Below are 16678 nucleotides of genomic sequence, written 5' to 3'. Positions count from 1 at the left end.
TTTGTGTCTGAAATATATTACATTTTTATTTGTATAGCCCTTTTCCTACATGCATGCAACTCAAAGCGCTTCACAAACAAACAAGTATAAAAAACAACAACAATATCATGTAAAATATTAAAACAAAATATTTTTTAGTAGAAATTAGAAAAAAATAGAGCAAAATAAACAACAAATATATAATATCGCATATATATATATATATATATATATATATATATATATATATATATATATATATATATATATATGCAATATTCATATATTTAGATCTCAGAAGTGTGGACAAGTTCATAGTATATTATAATGATACCACCATAACATAGCATTACCGTGCTTGGAATAGAGTCTGGGTCCAGCTTCTTCTGGGGAGGGCCTGCCATTTGTGCTGGTCCTCCAGCAAAGCCTCCTGGGAAAGCGCCTGTCTGTGGTCCTGCCATCTGTGGTCCTGCCATTTGTGCACCATACGGGCCAGCGATCGGGCTCCCTTTAGATCACGGAAAAAAATAACGGTTATTGAAGATAGTCAGTGTTTTGTGGGAAGAGGTGAAGTGTGTAATTTCTGCATTGAAAAAAAAAAGAAAAAGAGTAGAAGACATTAAGCTTTTGCAAACACAGACAATCCAGTTACAAATTCACACCATTGGTTAAGTTAATGCTGCTGTATTGCTTCGAGCTTAGTTTAGTGATGCATGAAATATTGGCTGCCATATCAATATCAGCTAATAAATGCTATTTTATACATTACCGTTATCGGTCTGATGACACAATTAGTTTAGGGACACTAAAATTAATTAAGGGTTGAATAATATATCATTTTGTCAATATCAGCTATTAAATGCCATGTTTTATATTAACGTTATCCGCCTGATAACAAAATTAGTTAAGGAATACATGAAATATCGGTGGCCATATCAATATCGGCCGATAAATAGTATTTTTAAAATTAACGTTATATGTCTGAACAAAATTAGTCTAATGATACATGGTATATTGCCATATTAATATTGGTCAATAGATGTTTGTGTTTATATTATCGTTATCAGCCGGATAACAAAATTAGTTTAGAAATACATGAAATATCGGTGGCCATATCAACATCGGCTGATAAATGCTATTTTTAAAATTAATGTTTTTTTGCCTGATAACAAAAGTAGTTTAGGCATGCATGATATATTGCCATATAAGTAACAGCTAATAAATGCAATTTCTTTTGTTATCGTGATCTGTTTGATAACAAAATTTGTTTAGGGATGGATGAAATATCAGTGGCCGTATAAATATGGGACTATAAATAATTGTTAGAGATGCATGATATATCATCTGCGATATCAATATTGGCTAATAGATGCAAATTTTAATATTATCATCATCGGATTGATAACAAAATTAGTTAAGGAATACATGAAATATCTGTGGCCATATCAAAATCGGCCGATAAATGCTATTTTTAAAATTAACGTTATTTGTCTGATAACAAATTTAGTTTAGGGATGCATGATATATTGTCATATTAATATTGGCCAATAAAAGTAGAGATAACAAAACTAATTCGGATAACAAAATTAATTTAGGGATGCTTGAAATATCAGCAGCCATAACACGATTGGCCGATAAATGCTATTTTAATGTTATTGCTATTGGTCTGACAACAAAATTGATTTAGGGATGAACGATATATTGCAAAATTAATATCAGCTAATAAATGCTATTTTTTATATTATCATTAACGATCCGATAACAAATTTATATTAGGAATGCATGAAATATCAGTGGCCACATCCATATCAGCTGATAAATGCTCTTTTTAAGATTATCGTTATTGGTCTGATAACAAAATTAGATTATGGATCCATGAAATATCAACAGCCACATCAATACTGGCTGATAAATGCTTTTTTTTATTATCGTAATCAGTCTTATAACAAACTTAGTTTAGTAATGCATTATATATTGCCATATTAATATAAATGCTGATAAATGCATTAATTACTTTAGGAATGCATGAAGTATCAACACCAATATCAATATTGGCTATTTTTTTATATTTTTGTGATGGTCCAATAACAAAATCAATTTAGGGATGCATGATATATCGGTGGTTATTTCAATATTATTTCATATTCTAATTTGAGAGTAAAGATGCTACAAATTCAGCTGCCAGAAATAAAATACATTTTAAAATACAGTATTAGCAAAAAGAAAACTGTTCTTTTAAATTGTTACGATATTTCACATTTTTAATGTTTTAATATATATCCGATCAATATAAAAATTCTAACATTGGTGATTATAAGACTTCCAATTTCCGCTTTTTAAAAATCATAATTATCATTATAAGCATTTAACCAGTAGAGTAAAAGGCTTTCAAATTTTTAAAAATTGAAGAAACTATATCAACATAAAAAAAAACATAACCTTTACCTTTAAATTGTAACACTTTTAATAACACGCTTTTCATTGATGCTCAGTTTTTACCGGGTTGCTGTGGATATCCCTGTGGTCCATGTGGCGGCTGGTGGACTACTGGTCCAGGCGGGCCAGACATTCCCATTGGTGGAGCTGGCATAGATCCCATTGTGGCCATTGGTGGAGGAGATCCTAGAGGAGACGGCTGCTGTCCTGGTGGAGAAAGCGGTGGATGTCCCATCACAGGTGGAGGTGGTGAAGTTTGGAAGTGTGCTGGTGCTGAGTTTGAGGGAGACTGCACAGGCCTTTGACCTAAAAATCAAGAGCATAAAATGGGTTGATTTGCTTTAAAAGAATACGAAATGCCATCTAACTTAACATATCCAGGGTTTCTGCAGGTGTCAGTCAAATATAAGACTTTTTAAGACGATTATGAATAAAATTTCAGACTTAAACAGGGCTAACGAGTAATGCCGAGTTCAGACTGCATGATTTTCAGAGTAGTCGTGTCACAGATGTTTTCACACTGCATGACTATCTGGGCTAGCGTTTCGTCGCTGCTTTGTTTACACTGCAAGATGGATCGGCGACAGGGACATTCACATTGCATGACTTTACTATAGGAAGAATCGCTAACAACTTCGTCCAAACTACGTCTCACAGCCAAAAACACATAGTATATCTTTTGTTATTAACTATTGAGAAAGAAGCCTTATGCCCAATGGGGTAGAACGTACATGTTTGCTCACCTGGGTTTAAAGGTAATTAGCCATTTCTCCTCAACGCTGATAATAAACTAATTTCCTTATGTATGAAACGTCAAACAGACACGGTTGCTCCTGAGTCCTGTCAAACCTCCACTAGTTTTTCCTCCATTTCGTGGGTCCAAATAAACCGAGAAAGAGCGCTTTTAACTTCTCCCCCAGCCTCCCGCTGGCCTGCAGCAGGTATACACACACAGGCACACACAAGTGAATGCCGCTCTCTCATTGGCTGTGGGCGATCGCTGATGTTATTTTCAGTCAAAACTCAATTCACACGGCATGATTTGAATCGCCGACAGCTCCAGATATTCAGCACGCCAAATATCCCGTAGGCATCAGCGACTCATCGGCGATTCTCTCAGATCGCGTCTTTGATAGTTCATACTGTGTGATTGTCACTCACGTGCACGAGCAGCGATTTGCCTGTGATTTCAGGCATTTGTCGGCGATTTCTCAAAACCTGTCGGTGAGCCAAAATCGGGGCTAAAATCACGCAGTCTGAACTAGGCATAAGGACTTATTCTATAGGCCTGGTTAGGCCTTTACATGCCCAAATTGGTTATATCTTAGCCACATCAAAACAAGCAAAGCCTAGTTGTATACATGCATTTTTTTAACATAACATATCTTTAAAAAGTATTTGACAAGTTTTTAGAAACTATCATAAACTACATGTACAACAGTCTGTACAGGCTAGTGTCCTCACCATTTATGGTCCATAAATACAAATGTTATTGTAAGAAAGATATTTAAACCATATTGGTAAATTGAGTTATAAATATATAGAGTATATACAGTATAGAGTTCTATTAAAAGTTTCATTGCATTGGATTTTTGGTGATTGGATGGGTGTTGGCCCAATTGTTTAGTCTAACATGGACATATAGTAAAAAATAAGACTCGTTTAACATGATTTGAGAACTACAACACAATATTTCTGTGTCTTTTAAGGCCAACACCTTTGTTTTTTTAAAATTTAGGACGGTTTAAAAATTTTAAGACCTCACAGACACCCTTGCTTACCATATCCTGCAATATTCATGGCACTCATTTGATTGGTCAGCTGCTGAGTTGGAGGCAGGGCTTGTGCCATACTATGAAAAGCAGTTGGAGGAGGCTGACCATAAGGAGACATAGAAGGAGATGAAGAAACTGGAGGAGGGAAACTGAAGGGAGCACCAAAAAATGCATTAGACACAATATAGTAACAGAACTTTAAACAGTGTTTTATTATAGTGAGTTCATTTTTACCTGTGTGGATGGGCGCCGTTCTGCTGAATGTTAGTGCCATACTGGCTGGATACCGGTGGTGGAGGCATCCCAGAAGGAGAGGAGGCAGGAGGCTTGAGCACACCTGAAAAATCAACAGTAAATTACAGGATTTGCAAGCACTGTATGAAAACAAAAGAGCACTAAGGCCATGAGATATTTAACATTTATGATAACATGTACAGTTGTGATGCACGGACGGTGGTTATATCCACGGGCACTGCGGCACTGTATAATGCCTTAATCATGTTAAGTTATCACTATAATGACTTTTGCCATAATCACGCAGCCCTTCAAAAGGTATTATGAGGAAAACTATAATGAAGAGCAGGGTCCTTATGGGTTATAGACCCTTTTCAGATTTCCGGGTTTCTCAGTAGCGGAAGACGTCATGGCTGGGTAAACTTAGAGCGAAGTGAATGGAAGAGTACGACAAATAGTTTTTTTTACAATGCTATTTGCTGAATTAATAAAAGAAAAACGCCACGATGGTGTAATCAAGACTTTCAGAAAAAGGAAAAAATAGTGCGAGACTGATAACAGCAGCCAGACGACAGAATAACGTCATATTTACTCTCAGCACTATAGGCAGTTGTTACAGTCAGATGTACATGCCTGTTTGTTTTGCTTGTGTGTGTGCGCTCTCTTTCTCTCCCTCTCTCGCTCGCTTGCTCCCTCCTTCTCTCTCTGTCAATTCTCAGGTTCGCCCAGTATCCCATTCGTCCGTGAAGACGTCAATCTCAATTCCACCTTGTGACGTCATCATCTTCACAACCAATCAGCATACGAGCTCAAAGTTTAAAAGGGACGCGAGCGGGGAAGCTCGTTCTGCTTTCGCTCTGACTTACTTGCTGTCTTTGCTAGCTTTTGTGTGTGTTTTTGGCTTGTTGTTAAGTGCTGTGATGTTGACGTGAACTTAGTTTTGATTTCGGTCTTGTTCTTGTGTTGATCGCTGTTACCGTCTTGGATGTGTATATGTGGCAATCCCCTGAAGTCTGGCGTCAGCCTTTCCTTTGGATTCGAGGAGTTTAGATGTCACGAGCCATACACTTTGCATCACGCAGATGACTCCACTGTCTAAACACACTAGTTTAGAAGCGAGCGCCACGCGCTGTAAGTTTTCTCCGTATTTTTGGTTAGCAGAGTAGTTTAGTTATAGCGTGTTAACGCTGAAGATGTTTTGTTTGTTTATTTTGTATTAGTCAGTTTAGAGCAGGGATGGGCAAACTTAATCATTGAGGGCCGGTGTCCCTGCAGAGTTTTGTTCCAACACTAGTCAAACACACCTGAACAAACTAATCAGTGTCTTCAAGATCACTAGAATCTATAAGCAGGTGTGTTTGATTAGAGTAGGAGCTAAACTGTGCAGGACACCGGCCCTCCAGGACCGAGTTTGCCCACCCCTGGTTTAGAGGGTAAATATTAGTTAGATTTGGGGTTTTTGTTATATTGCTTTCATTTATTTGGCGCCACTTAATTCTCGTTTCCCCCACCATCCTTAATCTATATTGATTGATTTATTTAATGTTGTAAGATCTTGTAAATAATACTTTATTGCTTTTTGACTTCCTTTGACTATTGCAAATAAATTCACTTATTTTTGCAGTATTTTGGTTGTCGTGTTGATATTTTGCCACCAACTCACCACAAAATATTATCACCTTAAATGTTACCTTTTAAACCCTAGAGACAAAACTTAAAAGTCGTAACAGCAGTGCATTAGAAACGCCTCGCATAAGCAGTAATTTGTTTTGTAATTTAACGCAAAGATGACAGCACATTCATAACTGCATTTAAATGTTCATACATTTAAAAAAAAAAATTTAAATACTAAAATCTTTTTTTTTAAGATTATGATGACCGTTAAACGCGTCATAACAGGCTTGTGAAAAGGGTCCATTGTTCATCTGAGGCTTTGCTAATAGTATGTTATTGCTACAGTATATTATAAGGGCAAGGTGAAACATGCAAGTCAAAAAAACAACCAAAGCAAGTTTATTTTACCTGTCGGAGGGGCTGAATAACCCTGTGTTGGAGATCCATAGGCCCCATAATGAGACTGAGGTGGAGGGTTCCCGAAACCTGCAGCGTATCCCCCCATTCCAGCCTGGGCCTGGGAGTATGGAGGGGTGGCGACATAACCTTGCTGACTCATCTTACTGTTATACCTCTTTCATTACAGTTTGGCACAAAAAAAGGTAACCTGAAATAAACACATCATTTACATGTTATTATACACCATTATGCACTGTAGTTTCAATTTCTACAAGATGCTATTTAATGAATTTAACAGTGATTTTAGCAGAACTTCATAACTATTTCTTCTACTTTTTGTGTTTATTTCATTTTATATTTTATTTTAGTTATTTATTATACGTAGTTTCATTTCTTACTTTTATTTCCTTCAAACATTTCTTACTTCTTTAGAAATAATTATTTCTATTGTCTTAGAAATCTGGCTACAGTATATTTCCTGCTTATATTACATAGATATACAATCATATATTTGTAATTCCGTGAAGCTGTAATTTAGACATTTTCAAATATATTAACACTTTATTTTAAGATGACCTTCTCACTGATGTTACATGTACTTACTATAGTATTAATTATGCATATTAGGCAATTATGCATATTAAGCATGCAACTAACCCTAAACCTAACCCCCATTCAAACCATAACCATAGTAGGAAATAAAATGCAAGTAATTAACATCACCCAGTATTAAATGAATCGTCAAACTGGTACAATGGTCACCGTAAAATCAAGTGTAACCTAAATTAAATATTGAATACAAGTACAGTTCATATTACAATTCAATATCTGCTTTGCTGTGTTAGTAAAATTATTCAAAATAAGCGAATGAAAGTCAAAAGTAGTGTGCTGATATTGATAAAGGTAAGATAATATAATCTTGCCTTTTGTTTAGAGTTTACCTGATATCATTAGCTCAACCCTCGCACGTGTGAACAGAACTTTGTCACCAAGATAACAGCAGTTTGACGATAACACAATAAGAACACATACCAGTACAGATGTTAATGTCATTGTTTGACTGTTGCTTTCAGTTTTCAAATTACTTAAATGCATAAGTTTGCCGTAAATAACCCAGTAATGTACTGCCAAAGTAATAAAATGGTTAGCATTGTAATAACTGTACATTTTCAAATCCGTATATGTAATTACATCATGCAATGTTAATATACCAACCTACAGTATATGAGCGATTAAACTCTGTGTTACTTGAAAATATATAGTTTTGATAGTGGTTATGACTCTGTAAAAAATGATTTCAACGGTGGAAAAAAAACGGAAAAAATACTAATGTAATAATAACTAACAAATGTAAAATTATAAGCAAAATTACCCAAATAAATACTAAGCAATGTTCTCTGGATTATACATTTTTGAAATATCTGAACACTAGTACCTGGTCTTCATAATAATGACTGTCATGAATGACCCGGTTGAGATATCAAGTCAGTATTTCTTCAAGAGGCCTTTAATATTTCTTGCATTAATTTATATACTGTACTTCACCACACGGTATTTAGTATAGTAATGCCATAATACAGATGCTTGAGTAAGACACATGTGAGACAGCTGGCCTAAAAACAGCATTAAGGTACAGAACTACTTATGAAAGCATTCACTTTTAGACATTAACTATTATCTTTAACAATGTGGAAATGCAGGAAAACACGCATACATCAATAGGTTATTCTTACTTTGTGTTCATTTAAAAAAAAATAAATATATATATATATATATATATATATATATATATATATATATATATATATATATATATATATATATATATATATATATATATATATATATATATATATATATATAATTTTTAATTTATTAATTTATTAATTTTTTACTTTTAAAGCTGATTAATAAACATGGTGTCACTGTTTTTACATTACAATCACTAACATTGCCAGTAATGATAGACCTAAAGTTTGCAAAGTTTAAAAAAAAAAAAAACTAATGAAAGTAAAATTATAAATAAAAATTCCTAAATAAATACTAAGCATTTCCCAGAGATAGCTTGCGGCTGGAAGGGCATCCGCTGAGTAAAAACTTGCTGGATAAGTTGGCGGTTCATTCCGCTGTGGCGACCCCGGATTAATAAAGGGACTAAGCCGAAAAGAAAATGAAATACTAAGCAATGTCAACTGGATTATTAAATAAAATTAAAAGAATCTTATAGCTAATAGTCAGCTAATAGTGACTGTCACGAATGACCCGGTTGAGATGTCAAGTCAGTATTTCTTCTTAAGGGTCTTTAATATTCCTTCCATTTAATTTATAAACTTATACATTTCTAAACTATTCATAAATTTATAAAGTATCAATGTAATAATAATAATGCAGCTTGAGTGATACACATTTGAGACAGCTGGCCTAAAATCACCTAAAAACTTAGAACTGCAAAAATGTACCTAAATAAAAGCATTAACTTTTAGACATGAACTGTTATCTTTAAAAAATGTGGTTTGTGCAGGGAATTCTCTACACATTATTATGTTGTTCTTACTTGGTCTTCATTTAAAATGTCTTTTTTACTCTTGAAGCTGATTAACAAACATGTTGTTAATGCGTTTACATTATAATTACTAACATTGCCAGTAATGATAGGCCTAGAGTTTTAAAAGCGATCAAAATAACTCTGAAAACTGGACTGACACGGTTTCAATTTACTAGAACTTCTATGTTAAGCTGCTTTGACACAATCTACATTGTAAAAGCGCTTGAGAACTAAAGATGAACTGAAAAAACAACTAATAAATGTAAAATTATAAACAAATTTTGCAAATAAATATTAAGCAATGTCCTCTGGATTATTACATTTTAAAAATTTAAGCACTATTCAGTCTTCATCTAATAATGACTGTCATGAATGACCCGGTTGAGATATCTGTTTTTCTTCAGGACGCCTTGTATTTAATTTATAAATTTGAACGCACAATATTTAGTACAGTAAGGCCACAGTAGAGAGGCTTGAGTGAGACACATGTGAGACGGCTGGCCTAAAATGGCCTTAAAACAGTATAACTGTATAGAACTACATATGAAAGCATTAACCTTTAAACATTAACTATTATCTTTTAAAAATGTGGTTGGTGCAGGGAATTTCCATTACATCAATACATTAAAAGATTATTCTTACTTTGTGTTCATTTTAAACATTTTTGGTTTGTTGAAAATTATTTTACTCTTGAAGCTGATTAACAAACATGTTGTTACTGTTTTTGCATTATTCATTCATTCTCTTGTCGGCTTAGTCCCTTTATTAATCCGGGGTCACCACAGCGGAATGAACCGCCAACTTATCCAGCACGTTTTTACGCAGCGGATGCCCTTCCAGCGGATGTCCTTCCAACCCATCTCTGGGAAAAAGCTTTGCATTATAATCACTAAAATTCCAAGTAATTGTAGGCCTATAGTGTGCAAAGTTATCAAAATAATAACTAATGAATGTAAAATTATAAACAAAACTACAAATAAAGACTAAGATAGAGGTAAAGTTGATTTTATATTCGCACATTCGTGTATTTAGAAGTCTCTATATAGTTTACTATACTAAGTTACTTTAAATATACGATCGGAATTAGCAAGCAATTATGACTTGAAAACAACATTAACACCGTTTATTTGACCATGAACAATGTTGTACTTTGATAGTCATTGGCTGCTGATATGATTTCGCTATTTAGAGTTTGCAAATAATACTTTTATGAAATTATATTATTAAGGGGAAAGTCAGAATGTGCGAATATAAAACCAACTTTACCTCTATAAGACTAAGCAATGTCCTCTGGGTTATTACATTTTAAAAATTTAAGCACTATTCGGTCTTCATCTAATAATGACTGTCATGAATGACCCGGTTGAGATATCTGTTTTTTCTTCAGGACGCCTTTAGTATTCCTTGTATTTAATTTATAAATTTAAACGCACAATATTTAGTACAGTAATGCCACAGTAGAGAGGCTTGAGTGAGACACATGTGAGACGGCTGGCCTAAAATGGCCTTAAAACAGCATAACTGTACAGAACTACATATGAAAGCATTAACCTTTAGACATTAACTATTACCATTTAAAAATGTGGTTGGTGCGGGGAATTTCCATTACATCAATACATTAAAATATTATTCTAACTTTGTGTTCATTTTAAACATTTTTGGTTTCTTGAACATCATTTTACTCTCGAAGCTGATTAACAAACATGTTGTTACTGTTTTTGCATTATTCATTCATTCTCTTGTCGGCTTTGTCCCTTTATTAATCCGGGGTCGCCACAGTGGAATGAACCGCCAACTTATCCAGCACGTTTTTACGCAGCGGATGTCCTTCCAACCCATCTCTGGGAAAAAGCTTTGCATTATAATCACTAACATTCCAAGTAATTGTAGGCCTATAGTGTGCAAAGTTATCAAAATAATAACTAATGAATGTAAAATTATAAACAAAACTACAAATAAAGAGTAAGATAGAGGTAAAGTTGGTTTTATATTCGCACATTCGTTTATTTAGAAGTCTCTATATAGTTTACAATACAACTTTAAATATACGATCGGAATTAGCATGCAATTATGACTTGAAAACAACATTAACACCGTTTATTTGACCATGAACAATGTTGTACTTTGACAGTCATTGCCTGCTAATATGATTTCACTATTTAGAGTTTGCAAATAATACTTTTATAAATTTATATTATTATGGGAAACGTCAGAATGTGCGAATATAAAACCAAATTTACCTCTATAAGACTAAGCAATGTCCTCTGGATTATTAAAAAAATAAATCTGAACACTAGTACTTGGTCTTTATCTAATCAAGGTCAGTATTTCTTCAAGAGGCCTTTAATATCTCTTGCATTTATTTTATATCAGTCAACACACTAACTTAGTACAGTAAATCCATAATAGAGTTACTTGAGTGATACACATATAGCGAATGTACAGTTTCAGCCACTGCCCTGAACTGCCACGTCAAAGACCGTTATGACAGTCACAGTCAGACCTGTAATAGCCTATATTCCAGCTGACTTTACAGAATAAAGTCCACATTGAAGCATTTGAGTCCACACCACGAAAACGATCGATATATTGATACGGAAGCGCGTGCACCAGCTGTCACCACAGTGATACGAAGTTACGAAATACCTTCTGCTACACACGGAAACCGACATTCATGACAAACTTACTAAACCTGTGTACAGAATTACGCTTTCAGACTACTCTAGAAATACGGCTGCCTTCATGATAACATTACAGGTTGTGTTTGTTTATTGGAAAATAGCGAAATGAGAGAGACTGACCTGAAAGAAATTGATGAAGAGCGTCCTTTCCTCTGGTGATGTTGAATTGCGTGCCGAAAGTGCCACGTCAAACTCCAGCACAACACCGGTGTGTGCGTACACAGCGTCACAGCGCGCGTCCGTCCTGCGCATGCGCACACTGAAGGGAACCGCTACACGTCAGCAGGGCATACAGATGTGCGTATTAAGCGAATGGCATTCTGGGCTGCCTTCACAGAGGATGATGATAATATGGTTATAAATAGTTGATTGTAAGTGTTCATAAACGTAACATTGAATCATTAAAGCTACTGAGCTAAAGCTACCATGCTACTGTTGTAACACTGTGATACTTATACAATACAGACAGTGTAAAGCCATCCAATTCACTATTTTAAGAGGCATGTTTTCCCAGCACACAGTATAAACACAGTGGAGACCAACAATCTCAATTAACTTAATTAACAACATGTTGTCATATAGTCACAGTGGCCTGAAATGCTGCGTTGTCTAAAGTAGAGATGCCCCAACTAGGGCCTGAGGGCCAAAGTTGGCCCATGATAACCTTTAATTTGGCCCGCCATCCCATCTGAGAAGAGAGGGAGAACGATGTGCATGGTTTCAAGGTTGTCAAATTTAATGTAACCTTTTGTTTGTTTGTTTGTTTGTTTTATTGTTAAAGGTTTGCTGTTTCAATTAAATCCCTGCTGAAAAATCCTACTTAAACCAGCCTAGGCTGGTTGGCTGGTTTTAGCTGGTCGACCAGCCTGGTTTTAGAGGGGCTTTGGCCATTTCCAGTCTGGTTTCCAGCCTGGTCTTAGCTGGTCAGGCTGGAAAATTTCCAGCCAAATCCAGCTAAAACCAGCTTGACCTGCCTGGTTTAAGCTTGATATAGCTGGTTTTGGTTGGACTTCCAACTTGGCAAGGCTGGTCGAGCTGGTTTTAGCTGGTTATCTCCCAGCCTGACCAGCTAAGATCAGGCTGGAAATGGCTGGAAAACCAGCCTGGAAGTGTCCAAACCCCTCTAAAACCAGCCTGGTCGACCAAACTAGCCAACCAGGCTGGTTTAAGCTGAATTTTTCAGCTAGGATGGTGTAAATGAATCAGATTTTGTTTAGACACTGTCATACTGTGTATACTGATAATCCAGAGACTTTGGTTAGCAAATCAGATTCTGCTTGACTAGTATTCAGCATAGGTAGGTAGGTAGGTGGGTAACTTTATTTATACCCGAAAGTAGATTTGGTCTCTCACAACAGTGCCACACTAGGAACTCACATAACAACAACAAATGAACATTAAGACAAAGTGTCCACCCCCCGACTAAAGATAATGTTTAAAATGATGTAAAATATACAAGTGACTGAAACAGCTCTGCTTCAGTCTATTCCTTATTTGAATGTCTAATAGCTGCTGGTATGAAACTATTTTTGTATCGTTTTATTCTACAGCTTAACACTAGAAACCTGCAACCAGAAGGAAGGAGCTAAAACTCTGAGTGTAGGGGATGAGCAGTGTCACTTAAAATTGAATTTGTGATTCTCTCTAGCTGCCTAGTGTACACAGCCCCTAGATTGGCTAGTGACAACCCGGTCAGCTTACTGGACCCCTTAACTATTTGATTTAGTGAGTTTTTATTCTTGACAGAGAGATTTCCAAACCAAAGTTAAAACGGATTCAAGAAACGCATGATAAAATGAGTCATCATGAGATTATCAATATGGAAATAATTTATCTTTCGCAAGCAAAATAGTCGCTGGTGCCCCTTTTTACACACTGCTGCACAATTCTCCTCAAAGGAAAGTTTAGAGTCAATAATTGTACCAAGGTATTCGTATGATTGTACACTTTCCACAGTCTGATTTTTAATGGAAGTGCTCAACTGTGTGTGAGCAGCCTTCCTAAAATCAACGACCATATCTTTCATTGAACTGAATCTACGTTATAAATGTGATTGTGTTATTAATGCAATGAGTTGTCATTTAAAAAGCTGTACTGCATTAACTAATACCATATAACGTAAGGTTTTTCTATTGATTTTGAAATATTATTAAATAACTTCGCCATGTTAGAAATTAGCCATGGCAACTTTAATGTAATATACTGTACTTTGGTATATATTTACCTTCGGCCAAAAGCTATCAATGACATTTGGATTTTGGCCCTTTATACGAAAAGTTTGGGCACCACTGAACTAAAGTATATCAATCATAATACAGTTTTTTCAGCTATATTAAACGAGAAAACAATAATAAACTAAATTAACATCTGCAAATACATTAATAATATAAAGTAATATTCCTATTATCACAAAATTTAGACAGTACAGAGCATAAATAAAATAAATAAATAAACAGACAAGGGGAAAATTGATTACTAAGTAGTTGTTATGACTACTTTTATCATTCTAATGTCATTTTAAAAACATATCATGCCTATTTAACTCATTTTAAAAGTATTTCTCAAACTTAACATCTAGTTAGGGGAGAGTGGCGACGAAAGTAACGTGGGACAAAAGTAACAAAGCAATTTTCTCGAAGCCCTGACAGATTTCCAGGCTATAACAGCACATTCAGCATGCAACCCTTGGTGGAGCTGCTGCTGTAAATATCATGTGATGTGTGTCCCGGAGTTAGCTTTTTTCCTTATTACATGTTGTGTTTCTCTTTTCATGTGTCACAATGATCAATCTACAGGTTACTAAATGCAATAACACATCTTTAAGTTTGAAATGAGTTTTTCAGTTTAAAGGTAGATCAGGTTTAAATGGGGTTAGGGCTGAAAGTGACACAGACAGTGATTTATCTGCTAATAGCCATGCCTTATTTTTCACTTCCACATTAGAGTTTGCAGTGCTTTGACTCATATGTTTCATAAGATTAATGCATATTGCCAATAATAATTTAAAAATATTTTAAAAATTGTAGAAAAGTTTAACATTTTGCATTGGTGGGTTGCCTTTGAAACATTTGATGGATCAAAAATGAAAATGCAGTTTAATTTTTTTCTTCCAAAAATAAAAGACAAAATATGTCTGCATTGAACTTTAACAAGGTCATAATCAGATATATTTAAAATAATAAACAAATATTGTTGTATTACTTTTGACCCAGGCGTGTGTTACTTTTGCCCCTGCTGATGGGGTCAAAAGTAACAACGTGCAACGTTTATATAAAGTGAAGTTATATCGGAGTTGTTCTACACTGATACAAAATAACCTTCAGTTATAAGTCTTAGTAACCACAACAAAAATGTATTTCTGCTAAAAATATTTAATCTTTAAAAAAATTTCTACCCAAATTTTGGGTTGAGGCATTTGGGTAATTTTTTTGGGTAGTTATAACCCAGCTCTTTGCGTCAAATCAACTCACAGCAGGGGCTGACTGGAATACCACATATTATATACTAATTTGTTTAAATGCAATGAAAATAGTGTAGCATAAACACAGATTCCTTGCGTTTTCAGATGATTAAAATGAGATTTTTGCCCATAGCAGCCCTTAGTCAGACCTTTCTGAATTTTTGAATTTCTTACTTTCACCTTTTGTACACCTGTAATCAAAGCTGCACACCCCCCACCGTACTTCAGTGACACCAAGTCACAACAGCACAATTGGTGGGTCATCTTTCGTGGACATTTTTGGATCAAATTAACCTTTTATTTAAGTAATAAATAAATAACCAATTATTGGGTAGAAAAAACAACCCATTTATGGCGTTAAAATAATAACCAAATTACTTGGGTTAATTTAACCCCTACCCAGCAGTAGGGTTAAAATACAACCCAATTGGGGTAGTTTTTAACCCTGTGTTTTTTTAGAGTGTATCAGCTGTTTAGATACACCTTTAAATTTCTATTCACAATTACTTGTCAAATACTGTTAATCCAATTTATCAGTTAATTGGTGAATTTCTTTGGAACAGAATCTATGAATTTAGTAATTTTTATATAATATATTTTTATTGAAATGCAATTATTTATGTGCAACTATCACTTAAGCGAGGCAGTGGCGCAGTGGGTAGTGCTGTTGCCTCACAGCAAGAAGGTTGCTGGGTCGCTGGTTCGAACCTCGGCTCAGTTGGTGTTTCTGGGTGGAGTTTGCATGTTCTCCCTGCCTTCGCGTGGGTTTCCTCTGGTTTCCCCCAGTCTAAATACATGTGGTAAAAAAATTGAAAAAAATACCGTATTGTATGAGTGTGGATGTTTTCCAGAGATGGTTTGCACCCGGAAAGGCATCTGCTGCGTAAAACTTGCTGGATAAGTTGGTGGTTCATTCCGCTGTAGTGACCCCGGATTAATAAAGGGACTAAGCCAACAAGAAAATGAGTGAATGAAACATAAGGTCCATTCCTCTATAACTTCCGCATATATTCGCATTTGGTTGTTTTGGAAACGAATTAAGAACGTTATCTGGAAGCGTTCTCCATATGTTTCTTTGGGTTATCAAAAACGAATCTTCTAGCAACGTTGCAGGGAGGTTTTTGTAACAATTTAAAAATAACCTAAAAGAAAATGTTCTGGAACCGACAAACTAATGCTGTTTCTGTGGTATTTGAATAATATATTTTAGATTTTGAAATTAGAATTATTTAAATAAAATCAAGTACATAATAAATTATGTCATGATTTGATTTGATTTTTGGAAAGCTGCTCATCCAATCAGAACGTTCTCCTAACCATGTCGTAAAAGATGTAGGTTACACTTTTTTTCAAGAATGCTAAAGTGTAGCTACTTTACTTTTTCATATGTTTATCTTTTTTTCAGTACTCAGGACGCTTATTCTCGTGTTGTTTCTTTAAGCACAGGTTAAGTTAGAGCAGAGTTTATCTCCTCAGGATGGTCCCTGAAAGCATGACGCAGAAAAGAGGGCCGGACTCCAGCTGTTGTGCTTTTCCACCCACTGAAGAAAGCCTC

General features: G+C 35.1%; 1 protein-coding gene across 4 annotated transcripts in view; it reads right to left on the bottom strand.

The window, feature by feature from the left end:
* sec24d (SEC24 homolog D, COPII coat complex component) overlaps nucleotides 1–11852 on the bottom strand; it is a 47512-nt gene extending 35660 nt beyond the window's left edge. For 3 of the 4 annotated variants that reach the window (XR_012382428.1, XR_012382429.1, XR_012382430.1), the window contains exons 1-7: nucleotides 11784–11847; nucleotides 6447–6645; nucleotides 4425–4527; nucleotides 4197–4339; nucleotides 2479–2721; nucleotides 333–487; nucleotides 1–7 (exon numbers count right to left, since the gene is read on the bottom strand). The exon at nucleotides 1–7 is cut by the window's left edge and continues 105 nt beyond it. Coding sequence is in view for 1 of the 4 variants with exons in the window: in NM_001177932.2 (NP_001171403.2) it covers nucleotides 1–7; nucleotides 333–487; nucleotides 2479–2721; nucleotides 4197–4339; nucleotides 4425–4527; nucleotides 6447–6597 (802 nt within the window). In the remaining 3 variants the exon portion in view is untranslated. Of the gene's footprint in view, nucleotides 8–332; nucleotides 488–2478; nucleotides 2722–4196; nucleotides 4340–4424; nucleotides 4528–6446; nucleotides 6646–11783 lie in introns of all 4 variants that reach the window. The other variant, NM_001177932.2, reaches the window with a different exon arrangement.
* Nucleotides 11853–16678: the final 4826 nt, after the last annotated feature.

This window comes from Danio rerio, chromosome 7, assembly GCF_049306965.1.
Source record: "Danio rerio strain Tuebingen ecotype United States chromosome 7, GRCz12tu, whole genome shotgun sequence".
Lineage (NCBI taxonomy): Eukaryota > Metazoa > Chordata > Actinopteri > Cypriniformes > Danionidae > Danio > Danio rerio.
Note: the sequence above shows the minus strand (reverse complement) of the source record. Positions and strands in the feature narration are given on the sequence as shown.